Below are 23,217 nucleotides of genomic sequence, written 5' to 3'. Positions count from 1 at the left end.
ATTCTTTTGATTCTTCTCTTCACACTTCATCCAAGTCTAAATCTGTACAATCTAACCTGCTACTTCTACATTCTAAGATCTTAGAATGTTTAGAACACTACCTAGCTCTATTCACTACTTAGTAGTTTGTCTATAGTATTAAGTAGGGATAGTCTCAGCTGAGTTTACAGTTGAGAACATGGGTCCATCCTTGTTGAAAGAGAGAGGTTAATGAGGAAATGTTAGTACATATACTTACCCTCTTAAACAACAAAGTTACACAAGCTGTACATTCCCTTCAGAACAAGTAGCAGTTCATCTGAGAATGTTCCAGGCACTAGCTCTAAGTCCCTATCCTCTTAGCTCCCTTCTTAGAATCCCCCCAGATCCAAACAATGGCTCTAGTAGATAGTAGATACATTAGTTTGTACATTAATAAGGCTTTTGTGTAGGAACACTACCTTCCTACTCAATACATTCTACTTCTGATCCTAGTATACAATGTAGACAGAACCCTGAACCAGAATGGTTGGATTACTGAGTTTGTCCAACTATGAATAACTATTCAGGATTATAAGGAAAGTATTGAGTTCAGAGTCACTAACCTTAGAAAGACAGACATCTTTATTAGATTCAAATGACTCAAGGCTTACAACCCTACTATTGACTGGTTAGAGTAGACACTTACATTTGATCAGTGTCCCAAGTCTTACAGCTACCTTACACTACTGTTCTGAGTAGATGTAAACACTTCCAATGTTACTAACAGTTCTGATGAAGGTGACTAGTTGTTCTTCTTTGACTAGGATAGATATATGGATACATATTCTAGTCAAGGTAGAACAGAGTCAATCTAAAGGATGTCTAAGACAGAACCAGTCTAGAACCCTCTCAGAACAACTCTACTCTAGAACACACATAGACTCAGCCTGCCAGATTTTGTCTGAGAGTTTCCTGAAGTCTTTAGTGAAGAGGAATTTGACTAGCTTTCTGAACACTGTCTCTAGGACTATACAATTGAATTGACTAAGGGTTTCCAACCTAAGGATTGTAAGGTCTACCTGCTCAACAGAGACAAGTAGGAGGTGCTCAACAAGTTCCTTCAGGAAAATCTTTGAAACAGCTGGATCTAACCCTTAAAGTCTTTTATAGCCTCCTCTTTCTTCTTTATTAAAAAGAAAGATAGGAAGCTCTGTCCAGTCCAGGATTATTGTTGTCTTAATAAGGGTACTGTCAAAAACAAGTACCTACTCCCCCTGATTCAGGAGCTCATTAATAAGACACATACATTCAGGGTTTTTACTAAGTTGGACATTTGATAGGGATACAATAATATTTGGATCCAAGACAGAGATGAGTAGAAGGCTGTGTTTCAAACCAATTGTGGATTGTACAAACTAACTATAATGTTCTTTAGACTAACTAACTTGCTTACAATGTTCTAGTCATTCATGAATCACATCCTTACAGATCTGATTGACTTAGAGTATGTTAGTGTGTATCTGGATAACATTCTGATCTTCACCTAGACAGTCAAGCACTATTACTGACTAATCTGAGCAGTTCTACAACAGCTCTAAGATAATAAACTGTTCCTCTAAGAAGCAAAGTACTCTTTTGTGTAGGAGTCAGTAGATTATCTAAGCTTTGTGATTAGTAGAGGAGAGGTTCACATGGATCCAGTAAAGGTAACTACAGTTTGGAACTGGTTACAACCTTAGAACCTGAAACAAGTCTAAGTATTCCTTAAGTTTGTGAACTACTACTAACACTTTATTCAAAGCTTTAGTACTATTACCCAACCCCTACACAATCTCACTAGCAAAGATGTTCCTTAGTAATAGGAGGATCAGTAGCAGTCTACATTTGAGTTCCTGAAGCAGGCCATTACTAGCAAGTCTATACTAGCAGTTCTGACAGTTGTAGACAAGTTCTGAGTCAAAGCTAACTCTTCCAACTTTGTAAATAGAGTAGTACTGTCCTAGTTCATTAACAGAAAGTAGTGTCTAATAGTGTTCTGATTAGAATCCCTCTCTGTAACAGAACAGAACTACCCTATTTATAATAAGAAACTCCTTACAATTGTCTGTTCCCTAGAGGAGTAGTGTTAATATCTCCTTAGTACTACACAGAAGTTTGAGATTTAGAGTAATCACCTTAATCTCTAGTACTTCTGAGTGTCTCAGAAGCTTAACTACTACTAAGCCTGCTAGATGTTAGAACTGTAGGACTTTGACTTTGTACTAACCTACAAACCTAGAACACAAATGACAAAAGCTGATTTACTCTTAAGACAAGTAGGTTATAAAAGGGGGGAGAATGATAATGAAAATCTTGTTCTCCTAAACAATTCCTGTTTTGTGTCTAAGACAATCTGAGAGATCTGACTCAAATCTGAGAATGTTGACTTTGTCACCTGTATACAGTAAGCTCTAAAATACATACAGGACTAGGTTGTAGTAAAGTAGCTAGAGAAGTAGGCAAGGGATTAGGAGGAGGATAAGGATGGACAGGTTTACTAGGAAGGCTAACTGTACATTCTGAAGGATCAGAAGCTGTAGGAGGACATTGTCTGAGCTTATTACAACAATCCAACTGTAGGACATCTGGGCCAACACAAAACACAGGAACTCATTACTTAGAACTACTAGTGGCCCAGAATGTAGAGGGAAATCCTAAAGTACATGACTGGTTGTAATATGTGCTAACAGACTAAGGCCTACCAGACAAGGGTTTGGGCTCCCCTACATCTGTATTAGATCCTGGATCACTCTTAGGAAGAAGTCTCAGTAGACCTGATTAGTGAGCTACCCAAGTCTTAGAGTTACAATACTATCTGTATAATTGTTGACTGATTCTCTAAACAAGTCTACACAGTTCTAACCTAAACAGAACTCACTTCTGAAGGTATAGTGTGTATTTATTAGGATCACATCTTCTAGTTACACAGACTCTCTTAGAAGCTCATTCATGATTGTAGACTATAATTTGAGTCAAAATTTATACAGGACTTGTATATACTTCTCAGAATTCAAGGGAACCCTTCTACTACCTATCACCTACAGACTAACAGTCAAACTGAGTGAGTCAATCAGGAGATCAAACTCTACCTCTGAATGTTCATCAATCATCAGTAATCAGATTAGTCTGAATAGTTAGCTCTGACAGAATTTGTACACAATAACTAGTAACACTCTACAACAGGACAGTCTCTGTTCTTCCTCAATCATAGGAGACATCTGTACTAGGGGACAGTTCTGAACTGGAACAGTAGTTCTGAATCTGTAACAGACTTTGTAGAATGGATGTACAGAACCAGAGAGGATACACAAGCTCTTTTAGAAAAGGTAGTATAGGTTATGAAGTAGAACTATGATCAGAAGAAGTCTACAGCTAAGGATTACCAGTCTAGTGACAAAGTTATGCTAGAAGCTACTAACCTGACCACAGATTGCCTAATAAAGAAGTTGGACAACAAGTACTTCAGACCCTTTGTTATTGAAAAGAAGGTTAGTACCTCTGTTTACAAACTCTAACTTCTAGCAACATAGAAGTGTATACACTCAGTGTTTAACAAGGTTCTACTGTCTCAGTACTATGATCCAGGTTTTCCTTTACAACAAAGACCCTTACCACCTCTACCAGAACTCATCAGTTCTGAACTAGAATACAAAGTAGAGTACATAGTAGATACTAAGCTAGTGTACAGAAAGCTCAAGTTCCTTATCTACTAGAAGGGATACCTGGTTGAAGAACACACTTGGGAACCTGCTGAGAATCTCACCCATACTACTAAAGTGATCTAAGACTTCTATCAACTTCATCCAGGTGCTCTGTATCAACTCTGCCTTACAGATTTCCAAACCCTACTGTTCTAACCTATACCTGAGCTACTGACCAAGCCTAATGTTCACCAATCAGGATGATTGGTTTTAGAGGGGGGGGTAATGTTATAATCCTCTACTCTCTTACCTTCAGTTCTAAGGGTTCTGCACCCTTCTGTACTAGAACTCAGGACTTCTGTCCCTCAGAAGTACTGTCTATAAACTATATGTATACTGACTCTTACTACTACCCTTCCTTACTTTATCATTCTATTCCTTTGACCACTCCTTCATTCTCTGTTCATTCTATAGTCTCTTACCCTTTGTCCATCCCTTCATTCTTTGTACCTTTATCTTTGACATTCCTTTCTTTCATTCTTTGTAGCTTATCATTCTTAGTGACTCATACTCCCTGAGTACTCTTGTGTAGTTTAGTATATATAGGTGTACAAGATCAGACTGGTCCTGTAGTCTTGATCTTGTCTACTCTAGGTAGTCCTGTACTCTTAGGCTTACTCTATATACTCTACTCTTGTCTCACTCTCTCTCTCTGCTTGTTCTACAAGTTCTGACTACATTCTAGTACTTGTGTTTCATACTTCTGTTGTGTAGGATAGTTGTAGCTTGGGTCCCCTTACTGAGCCTTCAGGTCCCCTCTATACTGTTACTGACACTATCTAGAGTAAATAAGATCAAGACTATAGAACCAGTCTAATCTTGTACACTTATATATACTAAACTATACAAGAGTATTCAGAGAATGGTGAGCTACTAAGAATAATGAGCCACAAAGAAATGAAGGAAAGAAAGGTTAAAGATAAAGGTACAAAGAATGAAGGGATAGACAAAGGGTAAAAGACTATAGAATAAACAAAGAATAAAGGGGTAGACAAAGGAACAGAATAATAAAGTAAGGAGGGGTAGTAGTAAGAGTTATAGAGAGAGTCAGCCTGTATATAGTCTATAGACAGTACTCCTGAGGGACAGAAGTCTCAAGTTCTAATACAGAAGAGTGTAGAACTTGTAAAACTAAAAGTGTAAAAGTAGAGAGCTGTAACAGTTTCTAGTAGGAGTATAGTGTATTACTATAGTGACAGTTTGACTAGTAGCCTTTGTAATCAATTGAGAGACTGAATTCATGTCTAAGTACATATATACACCTTACTAAGGCTGTACAGGCTTGTAGGAGAGTGTAGAAGAGTTTTCTAAGAGATTTGACATTGTTTCTAAAGCTAGCTCTAATAAATTAACTTCTAAAGTACTGAATACTTTTTCAAATGCTTAAGCAAGCTCTAAAACATTTAGGTCTTTGTTAGAGGCTAGTGTGAATGATTATGAATAATGTCTAAGTCTTAGGAAATGTTCCTTCAACTAGTTTACTGTCTAGACAACTTTAATCTTTCAGTTTTAAACTCTTAAGTTACTTATATGTACTTTGTTCTAAGTACAATCTAGTAACTCTTATCTAATAACACTAAATAACTGTAAGACAATATTAGACTTTCAGACTGTAAGGTCTCTAAAGGCATTACTACTTAAGAGAGGCTCTAGTCAACTAGTAAACAAAGGCTAGAGATTAAGCTTTACAAGTAGTAAGTTAAAAAGTATTTAGAAAAGAGTGTAACTATACAAATTATAAAGACAACACACAAACTCAAAAGAGTGAAAGAGAGTAAAGGATGGTAACAATACAACCTTAAGAGTAGAGTATAAAATAATAGAAAATGAAGTAACAAATAAGTAAGGGACAATATAGAGTTAATAGGATAGTAAATCAGTTTAATAGTTCTTTAAGAAAGTAAAAGGTATGTTTATAAAGAGAGTAAGGAATACTCAAATGAGTAGCAGCTCAGCTTAAGCAAACCAATCAAGTAGCAGCTCAGATTAGGCAGATTTGGTAGATTTGGCAGATTGAGTAGATTGTGTAGGAAGAGTAACTAAGTAGTAGCTTGAGTCAGGGAAAGTTAAACAGTAGCTCTAACTATATACAGGAAACAAATTGAACAACAGTTTAGACTTGAGAGAGAGTAGAATCAGATAAAGAGGATAGTCAAGTAGTAGCTTGGACTAGGAGGATATTAATTGAGTAGTAGTTCAGACTAAGAGTAGTTTTAAGGTAGAGATGAGTTTTTTGACTCTTATGTTAGGAGAGATGTGTTCTCTAAGTTAATAGTACTCTCAAACTGTGAATGTAGACCTGTAGCTCTTAAACTAACTATATTTCCAAAGCTACCAGCTAGGATTTATACTAGGAGAACAAGTAGGAATACAAGAAGAGTTAAAAAACTTAAAAACTACTGTATTTACAAGTTACTTTTTATAATAACTAAATAATAAGAGTAAAGTAAGGAATGAAACTTGAGAATAAGATTAAAGAAATAATAAGAACAAATATTGTGAAGCTAACAGGCACATTAGAGGTTAGGAAGAATTAACAGAGTGTTGTGTATTAGAGAATATAGACTAAGAGGCCCTTACACAAAAGAGGCACAAGTTACTATATTAGGTAAGAAATAGATTGGCCACATTGTAAGGAAATGAGTACTTATTTCCTTACAGTCCTAACAGGACCCAGGTCAACTCTAGAACCAAACCTAAGGTCTGGGTTATAATAGGTCTAGTTTAATTAGGTTTAGAATAGGTTTAGTTCTAAGTCTAGAAAATACTATATTTTCCTAAACTAGACTAGACTTTAAGAACTAAGGACTAGACCTAGGACCCATGTTTCTATTTTAATACAAGAATACTTAGTTGAGTTAACATATAATTCAGAGTGTTTACTCCTTACTTAATACATATATAAAGTAGTAGAAATAAGTATTAAAATACAGTAGAATTAGTTATAAAACTGTAGGAAAATGTACTATAGTATTACAATTTACATATTTGGACTAGGTTGAACTACAATTTGTGCTCTTTTTGTATAAGCTTTCTTCTTACACTTATAGATCTAGAAAGACCTACTCTCTGTATAGATAGTACTCTTAAGAATACTTTAAAGATAGAATAGTTACATTCTCTAACTAATAATATTGTTTCACTACTACCTAACCTGTAGAAAGTACAGAAGAGTACTTCTGCTAGTAGTACTACTAATAGTTACTTATACTGTAACCTTTATTAAAATGCTCTGTCCTCTAAGTATAAGGAGACTATTATTATAGAAAAAAGAGACTTAGAGAACAACTCACTTAACAGTAATGAACTAAGGGGAGCTAGGAAGTACAAGCCTGTTAAGACATCTACTGTTGAGAGTGTTAAGAAGGTCAAGGTGTCTAAAGTACAGAATTCTAAGTCTGGTCTTTAACTTTTTCTTTATTTTATTAACTTTCTACTCTAGTTTAATAAGTATAAAGATGAAATCTGCTAGAGGACTTTGTAGGTAAGTAGAAAACATTTATACTATATTTTTCTAACTTTTTCTTAGAGTCATCAAGCTTCTTCAGAGGTTACACTAGGAAGTCCACTACTAAATGTGAAGCTACTAACCTTATCTTTGTCTACCTTAAGTATGAGTTACTTAAAAACTACTATAGAGTATTGTCTACAGTATGAAAGCTCCATGCCTAAGGTAGCTTGAGAGGAACTTCTTCACTACCTTAAAGATCCTCTTGTTAAGAAAACAGACAACTTTAATATACTCACATGGTGGAAAGTAAGTAGAGCTTATATATTTCATTCATTCCTTATACTAACACTCTTTTTTAGGAGAATAGTATTCATTATCCAATTCTTGCTCACATAGCTCAGGATTACCTTACTATACAAGGCTCCTCTATACCTTGTGAGTGTGTGTTTTCAGGTGCAGGGCTTGTAGATACAAAGTAGTGTAACTGACTTCTTCCAGAAACTTTTAAAGTAATTAAAATTCTTAAAACTCATTATCATTCTCTTTGTAAATAGTCTAGTATAAAGCACTAGCTACATATTTCAAAAAAAAGAATAGACACTATTTGTTGTAGGATGCTTGAACTCCTCTACTCACATTAGGGATGTACTCTTGAGTTGACTGTAAGTATAAGTTCTACTAGTCCAGGTTATACCTGGACCAGACCTGGACTGGACCTTAGGTCTGGTCTAACAGCAGTCCACAAAGGTTTGGGTCCAGGTCCCTCCTTTACCCAGACTGTATGAAGAGGTCCGGGTTACAGTCCAGGTAAAGGAGGGGTGGACCAGTCCAGAACTGGTCCACAGTAACTATAGAACATAGTGTACATTGATGTAGTTGTTCTGAATATAACATTGTACAAAGTCCTTACATAGATTGAGATGTTTTGTTCGTGCATTGAAGGCAGATTCTTCAGATTTACAGTAATTTTGTAAATCAATGAAAAATAAAATAGCTTTAGTTAATGTGTTGTGTCAAAATGCAGGCATGAGAAACTCCTACTATGTATGGTGTGACTAAGACTTTTCGTACCCACCTGTAATCATGTCGCCCTCCAGACTCTCACTCAGTCTCAGTCAACTCGATTACACTCAAGTAACCTCAATTGTATTCTTTCTCAACAGTAATGGCGTACCTTAAACTTTCACGACTTCTCGTACAATCAATTGTCTTGGTGTAGCCAAAATATACTGCTAATAAGGAGCTCAACAAAGTATTGCTGGCGGTATATACAGCAACTCTGGACAGCAACTAGTCCTCGATTCGCTTATACTATATGACCAGCATTAATATTTCTCTCTGCTTGATGCTCGTTAATATTCTCCTGCAGACGAGTATAGGGTTTTAATTCCTCAACTCAACCTCTGTTGAGGATCGTAATGGGGCTCATGTGGCCATCTCTGGGCCAACGCTGAACGATCCTGGGCCGCAAGTCGTCCCAAGTGAGGACACCAAAGCTTTACCAACGCTCAAAAGGGCCTAGCCATCCAACAGAAACTCAAGTGCATAGCGAAACCACCACACTTCGTGGCCCACGTCGTGTACCTTTAAAATCAGCTTTGCAGTAGACGAGCCTTGGTTGCCTCTTTCCCGCTTGTTTGTATGTGTCTGTCTTCAGTCAGCATGAGCTCATCTCTGCCTAACGTGTACGATTCCCCATCTCGACCTCGGTTCTGCCGACAGGTTGCGTCGGACCTTATTCAAGAGACGGCCCAGAAGCTTCAATACAAGTCTATGCCTGAACACTCATTCAATGTCTTGATGCCTTGCAGGGCACCTGCAATACCAGAATTTGTAAAGAATACTACTGCATCGTCGAAGGTGTTCCTTCAAGGACCTTTCCCCGCATATCTGTTTGGTATGTACTATAACCATCCTGATGTCAATCTTGGATATGGATGGGATGTAAGTACTCACGTAAATCAAGGAAGAATTTTACCGCTGACCGGAAGTATTTTATTACACATCATTGCAATATATAGCCAATTACCTAAACGAACGCTTGCAACATCGTGCTGCTTATTTAGTGGTAAAGGATGAAGTTACATCACAAAGGTATGTCACAGTCCTACCAAGACGATAATGTTTCAAAGCTCATCGAACAACCAGCAAATACGATGGGACCCCTAAGCAAATACATCCGACGTTCTATTTAGATTACGTGCGTTTTTGCTCTGGCAAAGAGAAGGAGAGCGTGTTACATTTGAACAGTATGTTTGACGCGCAGTTTTATAATCCGTTCGCGTGGGATGTTCGGCTATCGCCTGCTACTGCAATCTTCGACGGGAAGTTGCTGCCCGAAGTTACAACCCATGCGCAGGTTTTCGTCCCGGCATTAAGCACAATTACTATCTTTGTTGGCTTTCAGGACGGAACAGCGCCCCACAATACTGAATGGCTACAGCCGGAGCCAGGTCAACGCCTCATCGGATTCCCCGTTTCCGTTCATTCTTGTCCCACCTACCAGGAAATGCAAGTAAAGCTCGAGAATCTAGATCCTAGCCCACCTCGTCATCCCAATCCCTTGTTTTCAATGACCGTACACGTTCTCCTCGATGGGATTTTTCGAGGAATGTGGGAGGCATTCCCGAAAGAATGCTGGGCAGAGCTCAGCCTTCGCGAAAAGTTCATTCTCGCAACGAGACTTAGTCGACGTCGCCACGATCAACTACCAACACCGGATTTCCTCAATGCAGCTATTCATTTCGAAATAAATGGTTGTGAATTCCAAAACGGAGTTCACGTTGGAGAAGCACTTGCGGAGGCACATGCACGTTTAGATCACTATGCGTTTGGAGTAACGCACAGTAGCAGGGGAAAACCTGTTGAGTGTGTGAGGGTGCTTGACTTCTTGGGTGATCAAGCGCGATTCAAAGGATTGAGATGGACAGGCCTCAAGGTTATTGGTGAAGCGTTCTACCTGAGTTGTGCTTAACATCTGATGGCCTCGAGCTGAACTATTAATATTCTTTGTAGTAGTATAAAGATGTGATTGTAAACAATACATACATTATGAGCGCGTGGGTATAATATAGGTATGCGTGTGGATGGTCACCTCGCCCTTCCATGTTGGATTATTGTTGACGTAAACCGCATCTATCGTCGACTATTCTCTGACAAAAATCGTATCTTAATACCACACCCTTTGTGGATGATACTAGTCAATTAGCCTTTGCAAATGTTATTATGTAATAATTTCAATCTAACGCGGCTAACCACGCGTAACGCGATCGCGCAACAACTTCGCCTCGTCTCATCCTCTGTCCAGTGTCCCTCGCAGTCATTGTTTGGACGACTTTTCAAGTCGTTCACTACCTATAGCTCATCCGAATTGACGATAGAATATATATCCGAGAGTCTATAGAATTGAATATTCTTCGACGTCAACTGCAGGACTAACCGTTCCCGGTCAGCATGCGCGAGAGGCAACAACCATGTTCGGACGACTTTTAACACCCTTGGTTACTCCTCTTGTCAACCACTTTGACCTCTCACCCCGGCCAGGGACAGCATTCGAGAATGGCGAAGACCAGGAAACGGCATCTGCGGAGAACTTTGCTCGAGATGTGATAATTGAGGTGATGCGAAACTCTGTGGAATCATTGAAAGTGGCATATAACCTGGACGAAAAGATTCAGGCGCGTCTACATTTATATCATATTACAACTTATTGCTGACATTATTTGCAGACTATGAATGAAATACAACGGATTATGATCGAGGAACCGTGCACAAAAGACGTCTTCCGAGAACTGGATGGTTACTTGCTTCTAATAAATGTGCTGTCGATATTACACTCCTATATAGAACAGGAAGGCTCTGAGTTAATGCAAATAGAAGAATGTGAGCGTCTAGCGTTCAATCTCCTTGCAGAGTCCATGAATGGGAATATAGAGAATTCCCAGTATTTCCAGGTGAGTTTCGGTCACTTGGTCCTTTTACTCTACTAAACAGACTTCTTAGAATCATGTTGGCTATACATCTCTAGAGGAAGCTCTGAAACCCCTTTTGATGGACCAACGGACGGCTGATCTGGTGTTTGGCTTCCTATTATCGCTGGCTCACGGGAACTTTGCTCTGTCGAGCGTGTTTGGGACCCTACGATCGCAGGGAAAAACTGATTTCGATGGGTTCAAGGAGCTTCTGCGGGGAATAAAAAATCCTGCTTGCTATGTTGTATTGGTAACCTCGCTCACGCGTATTCCCGCTGAGGACATTTTTCTGCCCAAAGCTGTCTTTGCGCTCGTGGAGACTGCGGTCTGTCTTAACCATCGGAATAAGGCCCTGTTAAGCGGCACGCAACTCTTCAGGCATATTCTTGATCGTGTCCTCCTGTCCGATGTACCCAATGCGAAAATACTGAAGAGGCTTTTTGACATTGGAGCAGAAACAGAAGATGTCCGGTATCTCTTCCAACACGCAGTCACCAGAGATGGTGCTTTAAATCCAGACGTTCTAGAAATCATTCGCTCAGGAATGAAGGCAAGATGGCCAATGCATTTCTCGATGGAAGGGGTAGCTGCACTCCAGTTCGGTGACCAGAATGTTCGGGGTTTACCGTCGACAGGCTTCACTTTCATGGTTCGCTGGTCTCCTCACCTCTTACGGCTTGGCGGCTGATTTGTGTAATAGATCTGGTTGTACGTTGAACGTTTTCCTAACGATACTTCCTACCCCATCCTCAAAATCCAGTCGAAGTCGCGTGTACTATTTTGCCTTTCTATACGACGTGAAGGCATCTTGGAATTGCTTAGCTCTGAGAATAGCGGAGGAACGTTGCTTGAGCACTCAAAAATCGGGAAATCGCGTTGGACCCACGTGGTGCTAATCCACCATCCTCATAGAGCGACGAACCCGACTATTCGTATGTGACCTTTAATAGAATTCTTGAACAGTATATCTGACCTGGAGATAGGTGTCTTTGTCGATGGGGTGCTGTCTGACTCCAGGCAATGGGCTTATCCACGAACTGAATCAACGACGCAGACTATTAGATACATTGTTGGCAGTAATGACTCGACATTATCGCCCCGAATGAGCTGGTCTATCGCATCGTCATATTTGCTCTCTCTACCGCTATGTATGTTCAATCGAACTCCCGTTGACACACCAATTAAAACAAATCTGCAGCTGATGAGATCCCAAATATCATTCAGCATCTCGGCCCACGTTATTATGCACATTTCCAGACCAAAGATCTCTACCGATTCTTGACATATGAAGCTTCTACGTCCCTTAACATATTCCTTTCCAGCCTCGTATCGCAGCGCACCAAGGCAGGCCGTATCCAAAGTGCAAGAACCGGGATTGCTCCGAGTAGTTCTTCTACCCTCCGCATACTCATGGATGGAATTGGCGTTGCCGAGGAAGGGTTCCTTTTCTCGATTACAGCCCTCGGATCCAACTACGATAATAAAGCGGATGGGAACAGAGATGTCTCCTCTACCTACATCGAGAATGGCGTATGCAGTCCTAAGGCTTCAGCGGATCGCATGCGTCTGGAAATACTTGGTGATGTTGTTAGTGTTACGCGGGAATGTCTAGATACGGCGCTGTGGAAAATTGGAGGAGCAGCAGTGACGCTGCGATTAGTCGAACTCGCTTCTGTATGCTCATTTTAACATGGAAGGAGGTTTATTCTATTTGTCTAATTGTTTGCTAGACTCCACACGAGTTGTCGAGAACGCTAGGTATTTTCGCGGATGGCTCACGGAATTCTTGGCAGATGTCTGAAGACATGGAGTACATCCGTACGCGTCTGTAGCTTCTTTGATAAAAGTCGCGCTAACTTAGTTTCAGATGCATTCGATATACTTGCACATATTCTATATTCGAAGGCACAGCTGATAAACCTGACGGCGTTTGAAACGCTGTTTGAGTTTTTGGGTCTAAATTTCCGCAATCCCGAGTATGTCCTTCATCTATCAAACGCTCTGAGCCACCCTAAATGTGCGAAACCAGCCGTTCTGCCGTAGTCAACACTATAGCTTATAGAGCAATAGCGCTCGACTTTGGGTTATGGGCGTCCACAAAAACAGAAATTCAGCAGATGCATCTCGAACACTTTGCGACGTTATTAAGGACAAGCAAGCATCGCTCATTTAACGCGAAACAACGCATTGCTAAGTTTGGCGTGGTGCGACGACTGCTTTTCGTATTGCACACAAATTGGTATTCTGCAGAAATGGATGCCTTCCTCGTATCGGCCTTGAAGTGCGTAGCTCAGGCGTGTTTTTCAGCCGAGGACACAATCAAACCAATAGTGTCTTTTCTGGCCGCTAATCTCCACGAAGGTACTTCCATTTCGTTCTATCATGAATGATTCTAAGGAATCTCGGAACCATAGATGGCTCCCAAGAGCTGTCTCCGCGGTCGATTGTTTCCCAACTAGACAGAACTCGCTTATACAATAAGGCGGAACAGGTGCTTGTTGCTTTCGTTTCGATCTTGTCAATGGGGAGGAATTTGGCAAGCTTCTCGTCTGTACTTCCTCTACCACGAATATGTTTGCTACTTTTGGGAGATAAACCATCTCCGACTGTCGCCGTGCAAATTTTGACAATCATTAGCCTCGCCTTAAAGATGTCTACTTCATTCATCCGCAAATTCGAGCTCGTAAGTGGCTGGACAGTTCTAAGGGTGACTCTACCAGCCGTATGGAACGTCGAGGTTCAACGTGCCGCTTTTGATGTCTTACTAGGCCAAGTTAAGGACAGTAACGAGGCGCAGTCTGATCAACGCGGTACCGCCATTGTCTGCCCGCAGATGATCTCTGCTATTCTCGCTGCATTAGACCATGGTCTTTCTGTTATCACCCAAGATGTCTTTGACGAAGAAGCAACTGGTAAGGAGCATTTGCATTGTTATGCCGTAAGCTAACTTATGCATTCACAGATGCAGAGACGTTTGTCGAAACGCTGCTTGAGGAGCTGATAGACTTGCAATCGAGTTCAGCATCGTTTCGACAGGCATTCAAATCCCAGCAGACCACCGCCCTGCTCATAAGCACATACTCCGTCTTTGTATCGAAGGCTACCGTCGTAGAAGCTAACCGGCGTACTTACATTCGTGTGTTGGAAAAGCTAAACCATTTTGCCGTGGCTTTAGCACTTGACAACGCTGTTTCGAGCTCTCAAAAGCAACAGGTCCTTTTCATTCTTTCCTATGATGTAGTGTTGGCTCTAACCTGGATGGTCCTTCCTTTAATTAGGTGCTGTCAGTGTTTCAGCAAGCCGAAACTTTGCTGAACTTGGACCTTTCCAATGAAAGCGTTACAACGGAAAGACATGCCAAGCAATCAAGCGATGCTAGCCGTACACACGCTGGCGTGCACATGCTTAGTGAACGGGCTTATATTAAAACTGCGACTAAGATTCGCGAGTGGCGGAAGAGCATAGTACTCACCGAAAGAAAGCGCTTGCGGAGGACTGCGATGGACATGTACGTTATTAAATACTTGAATTTTACATACTAATCAAAGGTGATCATGTTCCCAGTCGAGAACATCGCCATCATGTAGAACAAACCAGTGAATGGCGTGATGGTCTTTATGACGATAGAGGTCTCTGGGCTATGGAGGGGCTGCTTCACTCTTGGATTCTAGACGAAACAGAAGGGCCCTGTCGTGTGAGGTACGTACTATAACTTATCTTCGCATCAGAATAAGTCAAACCCGTATTAGGAAAAAACTGCAACGAAAGCGCGAAACCCTGTCTTTCGGCACGTCTGGTGATCAGACGCGTGTGGTCACGGAACCGGAAAGCGATGCGCAGTCTTTCATTCAAGTTGAACTGGTAGTACCTCCGTGGGCCGAAGGTTACGAATTTCAACCGCATGGTGGTATGCTTTAACTCGTAACTATTGTATGCAACCACATCCACTAATGCAATCGTACATGAACTTTTGAATGTTCTCAGGAGACGAGTGGATTGACGAATTTTCTGACGATAAACTTCGCCGTGTTCGTCATGAGCTGGAAAGTGGTGATGTCATTGACGCCGTTTGTACAGTAACGCGCATAGTCGGTGTAGATTCTTCGCGTAAGTTGAAGTAAGTTTTAGTGGCCTTCTGTTTATTGATAAGACTCCTATACAGCGGGGCTACTCATACTTGGGCGTACTCACTTGTACATGCTAGATGGCTTGGTTGAGAATGAAGACGGAGAGATTGTTGAGGCATGTCACGCACCAAGGAATCTCTTCTCTGTCCCTGGCTCTGTCCTCGAACTCGACGGTGGACAAAGCGCGCAAAAATGGTGGGAGTTAATGTTGTTGGTCATAATTTTACTTACTTCAAATTCCAGGACCTACGATCTGCTAGCGTCATTTAGTCGAAAAACCTGCCTGTTCCGCGACGTTGCGTGAGTTGTCCTTATACGATTGGAGATTTGGTCCCTTAAATTGCCTCAGACTGGAGCTCTACTTCAAGGACAATCGGTCTCTTTTGATAGTCTTTCCGAACAAACAACGTCGCCAGGAAATCTCGGACAAGTTGGCAAATTCTGTCGTCGCTCGTAGCACGTCTGTTTCTCGATCACCGTTGGTTTTGCACCGCACCCCGTTGCTCGGAAGGGCAACCACAAGGGTCATGACGGACCTCCGCGACGAACTAGCGACTGCACAGCGAAAGTGGCAAGCACGTGAGATCAGTAATGTAGGTGTTTATTACTACTCGTTAAACTGTTATTAAATGTTCCGCTTCGTCTGAAGTTTACGTACCTAAGTATTCTCAATCAGACGTCTGGGAGGACACCGGGTGATGCCACGCAATATCCGGTATTCCGTACGTAGCGTTCAAAGATTTATATGCTTTGTTGCTGAAATTACTTTGTAGCATGGGTACTTGCAGATTATTCCTCTGCGTCACTCGATCTCACATCCGCTTCCACTTTCCGAGAGTGAGTACTCCCATTATCTGAAAACAAAGACCACATGCTTATTCAGTTGCTAGTCTGACTAAACCAATGGGAGCTCTTTCTGATGCAAGGTGTGACGCCGCTCGACAGCGATACGAGAATCTGAAGAGTGTCGGAGAGGCACCTTTTCATTACGGGACACACTTTAGTTCATCCATGATCGTTTGCCACTTCCTTATCCGGTTAGAGCCCTTTACGCATATGTTCAAGACACTACAGGTAAGTGGCACGATGTAAACGCACGTTTAGTCCTGACCTTTTTTTTGAAATAAGGGCGGTGATTGGGACCTTCCAGATCGTTTATTTACGTGAGTCTTCCACCTCTCGACATAGGAGCTGATACTGACTTATGTCGCTATAGCGACATTGCTCGCGCTTACAACTCAGCTTCGCTTGACTTACGAGGGGATGTAAGGGAGCTAATCCCAGAGTTCTTTACTTGTCCAGAGTGTGTCTGAGGCCATTTTCTTGAATTACTAATTTGTTAATAGCAATTAGGTTCTTGCAGAACTTGGAAAATGTCAATTTTGGTGTCCAGCAAAATACTGGAGAGAAGATTCATGATGTAAAGCTTCCACCATGGGCGAAGGGTGATCCGTTACTGTTTGTCATAGAACATCGGAAGGTTGTTACATTTTTAATTTGCTGTTGGATGTATGTGTATAAAAGAACACTTACAGGCATTGGAATCGGATTTCGTCAGTGAGAATCTTCCGTCCTGGATTGATTTGATATGGGGTTATAAACAACGGGATGTAAACTCGCTCAACGTCTTCCATCCATTCAGTTACGAGGGATCCATAGGTACATCCGCCTTTCATGCTGTCGCCGGAGTAAACGAGTACCTCACACTTGCTCAAACTCAGATCTCGACCAGATAAAGGACGAGCTGGAGCGTAAGGCGACCGTAGGCATAATTCATAACTGTATGTCATATTAGCCTCAATACGCGTCCGATTCTAAATCTGCTTAAAGTTGGGCAGACCCCACGAAAGCTATTCGACGCTCCACATCCGTCTCGCATTTTGCAAGGACCGACTACGTTACCCTTAGGGACTCAATATGGTGCTGTCGAAGACTTCCACCTTCTTGTTCAGTCACCTCGCCCAGTCGCAGGTATGCAAAGAGCATCGAACAGTTAGTTACTAATGACTCATCGGATGGATAGAGATATCCGAACCTGTGGCTTCTCTTGCAATTGACATGGTATCAGAGCGCGTAATTCCTTGCCCAGCGAAATTGCTTTGTGTGCCCTCCTATCCTCATGAACAAATTGCGTGGGGCTACGTAGACCAAAGTATCAAGCTACTCATTGATGGAAGGGTATGTGTGCAGCTGTTGATAGTAATGACATTAGAGTCCAATCACTAGTACTTTAGGTGACGCAGGTTGTCGAAACAATTTCATGCATTTGCGTGGCTTTTGTGGACTCAGACCGGTTTGTTACCGGTTCGGCCGACTTCATGGTTCGCTTCTGGGACCTAAAACGGAAGGATGGCAAAGCTTCATTCTCAAAGGTACAGATGCTACGTTGCCATACGGCAGCCATTCTATGCATTGCCGCATGCAAGGCCTGGTCGTTGGTCGTCAGCGGTTCTGGGGATGGTACTGCTATAATCTGGGACCTTAACAGGGCCATATATTCCCATTCTATTGATCATAAGATCATCGGAGATGACGTCAGCGAGAGATCCAAAGTTCACCTTGTTGCTATAAATGAGTCGACGGTAAGATACTTTTGTTCCAGGATGACTGTGGGCTCTGATAGTTATATATTACAAGGGCAACATTGCAACGTGTTCCGACAGGAAGCTGTGTTTGCACACGATCAATGCACACCAAATTGCCGAGCTTGACCTCACACATTCTAGCCCTACCGACGGCAGAATAACCTCATTAGCCTTTCATGAACGTGAGTATGCGCGACTCGGTATGTTAGCAACGGGGATGAGCTCGGGTGCGATCGTACTTCGTACTTGGACCGCGTCTGACACTCCCGCTGGAGAGAGGGCACAATGGAAGTTCTATACTCTCAAGAAACTGCGTTGTCGAGAAGGATACGACGACAGAACGCCGATGGTCACAGCGCTTCAGTTCATTGGGTAAGTGCGGATGAAATAGGCTTGAGTATTTATTCAGTCTGATATACGGGCTTTTCTCAGAGAATCTCTTTATCACGGAGAAGAGGGTGGGAAGGTATTTTCATGGGATCTTCCTGATTAATCTTCTCGCGATAGTTTAAACAGCGTAATGTTCGCTGACGTTTTCAAGTTCAATACACTACGTACCAATTGTCCGTGAAGCTAGTTGATGTCGTGTTTCGTGCAGGTAGTATCAATCAAGTGCTCAAGGAAGCTCACTTCCCTGACGAACTGCGCTACAGGCTCGTCTGATTCACGCAACTGAAGTATTTCCCGCGTTCGAGGCCTTTTTGTGTTTCCATTACAAAGGATATGGAACTCGATGGATTCTCACTTAAGAGCGGTGCAATCGGTGGGATCTCAATGTGATGATCGGATTCGACATTCGCCATTGGTATCAAGTCAAATAGAACACAAGTTAACTGGATAAAGGTCGGTTCGTTTCAAACGAAGGAAGACCTCACACATCACACATTCCACTTCTCTCATTCCCACTGCTACCTATCATAAATGGCTACCGACTCTCCAATAGCACTGGACAGTACAGTAAGACTAGACTAAATAAAACTAGTCGCATGGTTAAGACACTTATTTGTCTTTTGAAAGCTAGGTTGCCTTTTCCTTGCAGGCATGTGAGTCTAATCGACTTGAAACGCGGGTTGTTGTACGCTGACAATACTGCAGCTTTTCTGCAGTGTACTTGCCTCTGTCTTGCGTATCGTTTTCGACGCTGAACTTGTACTAATAGGCTGTGGGGCATGGCGTTTATCCAGCTTTACTTATATTATGAAGTACGTATATCCTGGATTGAAGGCACCTCCGCCTCTCATTCGAGCATAATTATCAGAATAGCTCGAAGTTCGATGGTCGGGCGATCAAGTCATACGTATTCCTGGTATTTACATTGGTCATTGTCTTCCAAGCAATCTTCCTACAGTCTTTGTACGTATGTTTGGTCAAAAACTTTGGGAATCTCGCGGCTCTGTATCATCCACAGCGGTGAGTTTTCATCTTCTGATTACGCCTTATCAAATATTAAAGGAAGTATCTAGCCACATTGTGGACTGCGATATTATCGGTTCCTTTGTCGTTGTTCTGGTGCAAGCTAGCTTTCTCATGCGTTTATGGTACTGTAAGTTACTATCCATCCTTGAAAGGTTTTATTTGCTTCATTTTGTCTCGAAGTGAGCGGGAAAAACCATGCCTTGGCAGGGTTACTATCTATGCCTGTTCTCAGTCAATTCGCTATCACCGTTACCTACTTCGGCCAAATTTACCATATCTCTGACAGTTTACAACTGTTGCACTTCCTGGCAACTGAGCGTTCAGGTCTAATCCTGCTGATCGTTTCAGATGCGGCAATAGCTCTAGCGCTTTCAATTCTCCTGTTTCGCCTCCGTTCCGGCGTTCAAAAAACAGACTCGATCATGAACCAACTCATAATCTACACTATAACAACAGGATTGGTCACGTGTATTTGGGGCGTTATAGGCCTGATTGGCACGTATCTGGTCCCTAACGGCTTTGTATACCTTCTTGTGGACCTTGTATTCCCAACGCGCAAGTGCTTCATTTTTTAGCTCTTCCAGGTTGCGGTTGACATAGTTCTAGTCTACCTAAACTGCTTGCTTGCCTCGTTTGTCGATATTTCTATCGTTTCCATCCAAATGTGCTCAGTTTCAATGCTTAGGTTGAACTCTCGTTCGAGACATCGTAATGATCTTGCATCCAACTCAGGGCTTGTAAGTATTAACTTAAACAGCACTGGTCGGGACGTAGTCGAAAGAGCCAACTCAGCGGTCAATAGCGTGAGTATACTTTATCCTACACAGGTTGAAGAAACTTCATGGACTGATACTGTCTCCCAGAAGGATTCGTCTTTCGGTACGATGCAAAGTGGAAATAACGGTGTTGGACAAAAGTAATTTGATAGATGATAGGTAAGTTTGCTACTAACTTCAACCCAATTGGAATACGAACTCATGCGATTTCTGTGCGATTTCATCAGAAGGATGACATGTCTACACTCACAAGACCTTTATGGATTTGAAGTGGCTAACTGACTGCGCAAGACTACGGATTTACACTATCAAATGTGTCCAGTATATAGCATACATCAAAATGTAATAAGTTTCAAGATCGAAACCATAATTACTATGATTTAACCCCTCTTCCCTGAGTATTCCGTGTCATCCATGGAGTTTAAGCTGGGCCAATGACTATCGCACACAAATATTTGGAAAGGATGGGTAAAGGGAACATGCGCTCCGTCGCAGTTGCTGCGCAATGCATGGATAGTGATGTATTAATACAAGGTAGGTCATGCAGTCGGATAGAAAATGAACGCGAACAATAAATAGGGTTTTAGATGAAACTATGGCAGCAAATGTTGCTTTTCCGATATTTCCGGGAAGATGCACAGAGCTCTATTCTATATCTACGGCTCAATCGAAAGAGTCATATAACGAATATTCATCACATGTGAATGGAATGAGGATTGGCGATGGCATCTTCTTACACTGATACAGATTATGGCTAGATCGTTCGTGATATAAATGAGATTATTTTCAGCCTTTCCCCGCAGTTCATTCATTGATAATGAGCACGTTACAAGAAAGTTCGAACAAAGTAGTCTCTGCGGGACCTGGGTGAAGAACCTGAAACAGTGCGGAGGATTTCGGAAGCATCTGTGAGAACTTTTATTCGTGGGAACCGAAATGTGCCAACAGCTATATTTAAGTTATGCCTTGTTTTATCGGTCGAATACCAGGCTTTCGACGGATGAGTTACGTTCTTCCTAGCAAGCGGTACTGAACTTGCCGGCAGAAAATACGCGTTTGTTGCCTTCGGATTGTACGACGATCTTGCCACAAATGCGACTAACTCCATCCTGTTAATAAAGAAAAACCAGAGAATGCCGTCATTCTCGGGCTGGATAAGCTTCGATAGCCAAACACGTCCGATGGTCTCAACGTCTAACTGGTAGTTTATGTTTCTCTATGGAAGCTCCTTGCCTTCTCACTGCTACTGCTGTCGGTGTGTATCGTCTTTGTCCAGACTAGTTCGCAATTAATGTATAATTATCCTAGCAGTTCCATTTGTGCGAAGACACAAGTCCACCGCTATAAAAGCAGTGTAGAGCTCGAACCATGGAGACTGTACCGCACGAATAAACTGGTCCTTTCACACAATGTCCCAAGCCGAGCCGACCAAGGATGTGCGGCTGGAAAGAACAAGGTTAGCTGGAATGATTCTTGGGGCTGTTTCGTACGGTGAGAATATCTGAACCATTGCATCCTCCAATTATTTATGTGCTTGCTTTTACACCGCTAGGATGCTACGCCATTCTAACCATTCAAACAAGCAGTGCACTCCTCCGAAATAAACGCTATGCTGAAAACACTCACATGAGGAAGGTTTTTCTTTTTTATATCGCGGTTACATTCGTCCTCGCAACTATCGGCTTCTCTGGGAACGTGAAGTACACGGAGATGATATGGATTGATTTACGCGATTCTCCTGGAGGAACGACATCGTTGATTAATCTTGAGATGGACTATTGGATTAACAGAATGGCACTCGCCAGGTAATTTCCACGATTTGAATTTACTTGAAGTCACTCTGAGACATCCATCTTTTAACAGCTACTATGTCATGGAATGGTTCATGGAAATACTCTTGGTCAGAATTCTACCCCCCCTCTCCCTCCCCCTCTCCCTCCCCCTCTCCCTCCCCCTCCCCCTTCCCCTCACGCAATAGCACGACTAAATCTTGTGCCAGTTGCATCGTTGCTTCGTGATCTGGGGCTGGAACGTGTACATATTGTTATTAATGACTACGCTCTTCCTGGCATCCGTCGGTTAGCAGAATATAACCTATTAGGGGATATACTTATTGACTCCAAGTCTACGTGTTAGCAATGGCCATCCTTGTTTTGACCGAATCCGAAGGAGCCGTATTTTATAATATTTCCGTGCAACTCGCCTACCTCTGCATAGCGGTAGGAATGAACATCATCTATACGATTCTTGTCGTAGGCCGCCTCATCTACATTCGGAACAACGTGCGAGATGTAATTGGAGCAGATCATGCTAGGCTGTACGTTTCACTCGCAGCGATGTTCGTTGAATCCGCAGCAATGTATTCCACGGTGGGCGTGATATACATTGTGGCCTTCTCCGCACATTCCGATGTGTCGAATCTCGTATTTCTGTCTATCAGTCATGTGCAGGTGAGTCTTACAGTGAGGTAGTGTCGTTTTGGTCTCTCACGACTGAATATTCAAGGGAATCGCACAACTTCTAATAATTTTGCGTGTTGCTCGTAATCGCGCCTTTCCAAGCAGCATCGCCAGTAATCCTTCGAGACCGACATCCATTGCTTTTGCTTCACGGTCCTTATATCCAACTGCCCTCACTGGTCTCCAGGCACTGCCAGTTTCATCAGATGAGCAGGCAACATCAACAACACAAGAAGTATGACGAATGTAGAACTTCTCGCCAGTGGTCTTTCAGGAGCAGACTCGGAGCCGAATATAATAATCTCTCTAAAGTCATTTATCAAGTTATAAATAGTCGTCCAAATAAGCTGTCCAGGGTTGTAATGATAATAATGCATTCCGCAAATTCTCACTTCTGTGTAGGTATTCAAGTCGTCCGGGTTCACTTTCTTTACAGGCATTGTTCGGCTAGAGTTTTGATAGAATCTTTGTAACTAAAGCTTGGTCAAATAGCTGCCATTACGCTGCCGAAGTTTGGTAAGAGGCTTATGGCTCCGCTGGACAGTTTACATGGCATGGAAGCTTGGTGCTTTGACAATAGCAAAATCCTGACGGTCGTAAATTTAGCTGGGCAACCACCTGACGCTGACAAAAATGGAACATGGTTTCTCTGTTGCAGTTGCAGATGGCGGAATGCGACTTTCCTCCCTTCCTTCAATTGAACGGTTAATTGAGGAATCCCTTTCTCCTAG

General features: G+C 42.0%; 3 protein-coding genes across 3 annotated transcripts; all 3 read left to right on the top strand.

The window, feature by feature from the left end:
• Positions 1–8,814: 8,814 nt before the first annotated feature.
• On the top strand, positions 8,815–10,126 carry FOMMEDRAFT_160043 (uncharacterized protein; the record flags this gene model as incomplete). The annotated part of the gene is made up of 3 exons (XM_007269929.1): positions 8,815–9,049; positions 9,174–9,246; positions 9,301–10,126. 3 exons carry the CDS (start codon positions 8,815–8,817, stop codon positions 10,124–10,126), a joined length of 1,134 nt encoding a protein of 377 aa, XP_007269991.1.
• Positions 10,127–10,480: 354 nt separating this feature from the next.
• FOMMEDRAFT_170268 (beach-domain-containing protein) lies at positions 10,481–19,111 on the top strand. Its single transcript, XM_007269928.1, has 35 exons — positions 10,481–10,829; positions 10,881–11,105; positions 11,155–11,772; positions 11,824–12,055; positions 12,107–12,271; positions 12,322–12,797; positions 12,854–12,941; positions 12,991–13,099; positions 13,153–13,484; positions 13,538–14,035; positions 14,086–14,336; positions 14,402–14,631; positions 14,688–14,822; positions 14,873–15,030; positions 15,108–15,230; positions 15,286–15,445; positions 15,494–15,550; positions 15,600–15,843; positions 15,900–15,972; positions 16,024–16,087; positions 16,141–16,324; positions 16,379–16,413; positions 16,467–16,553; positions 16,604–16,730; positions 16,786–16,909; positions 16,972–17,031; positions 17,081–17,221; positions 17,274–17,428; positions 17,485–17,832; positions 17,888–18,207; positions 18,268–18,433; positions 18,489–18,792; positions 18,853–18,878; positions 18,931–19,037; positions 19,094–19,111. The coding sequence occupies exons 1-31, from the start codon at positions 10,626–10,628 to the stop codon at positions 18,326–18,328; spliced, it is 6,084 nt and encodes a 2,027-aa protein (XP_007269990.1). The 5' UTR covers positions 10,481–10,625; the 3' UTR covers positions 18,329–18,433; positions 18,489–18,792; positions 18,853–18,878; positions 18,931–19,037; positions 19,094–19,111.
• A 1,914-nt stretch (positions 19,112–21,025) lies between these two features.
• FOMMEDRAFT_148537 (uncharacterized protein) lies at positions 21,026–22,776 on the top strand. The gene is made up of 7 exons (XM_007269927.1): positions 21,026–21,282; positions 21,336–21,518; positions 21,580–21,832; positions 21,891–21,927; positions 22,027–22,105; positions 22,164–22,477; positions 22,533–22,776. The coding sequence occupies exons 2-7, from the start codon at positions 21,437–21,439 to the stop codon at positions 22,725–22,727; spliced, it is 960 nt and encodes a 319-aa protein (XP_007269989.1). The 5' UTR covers positions 21,026–21,282; positions 21,336–21,436; the 3' UTR covers positions 22,728–22,776.
• The last annotated feature ends 441 nt before the right edge of the window (positions 22,777–23,217 follow it).

This window comes from Fomitiporia mediterranea (genome assembly GCF_000271605.1).
Source record: "Fomitiporia mediterranea MF3/22 unplaced genomic scaffold FOMMEscaffold_11, whole genome shotgun sequence".
NCBI classification, from domain to species: Eukaryota; Fungi; Basidiomycota; class Agaricomycetes; order Hymenochaetales; family Hymenochaetaceae; genus Fomitiporia; species Fomitiporia mediterranea.
The sequence above is the reverse complement of the archived record's forward strand: the minus strand, read 5'-3'. Positions and strand labels throughout refer to the sequence as shown.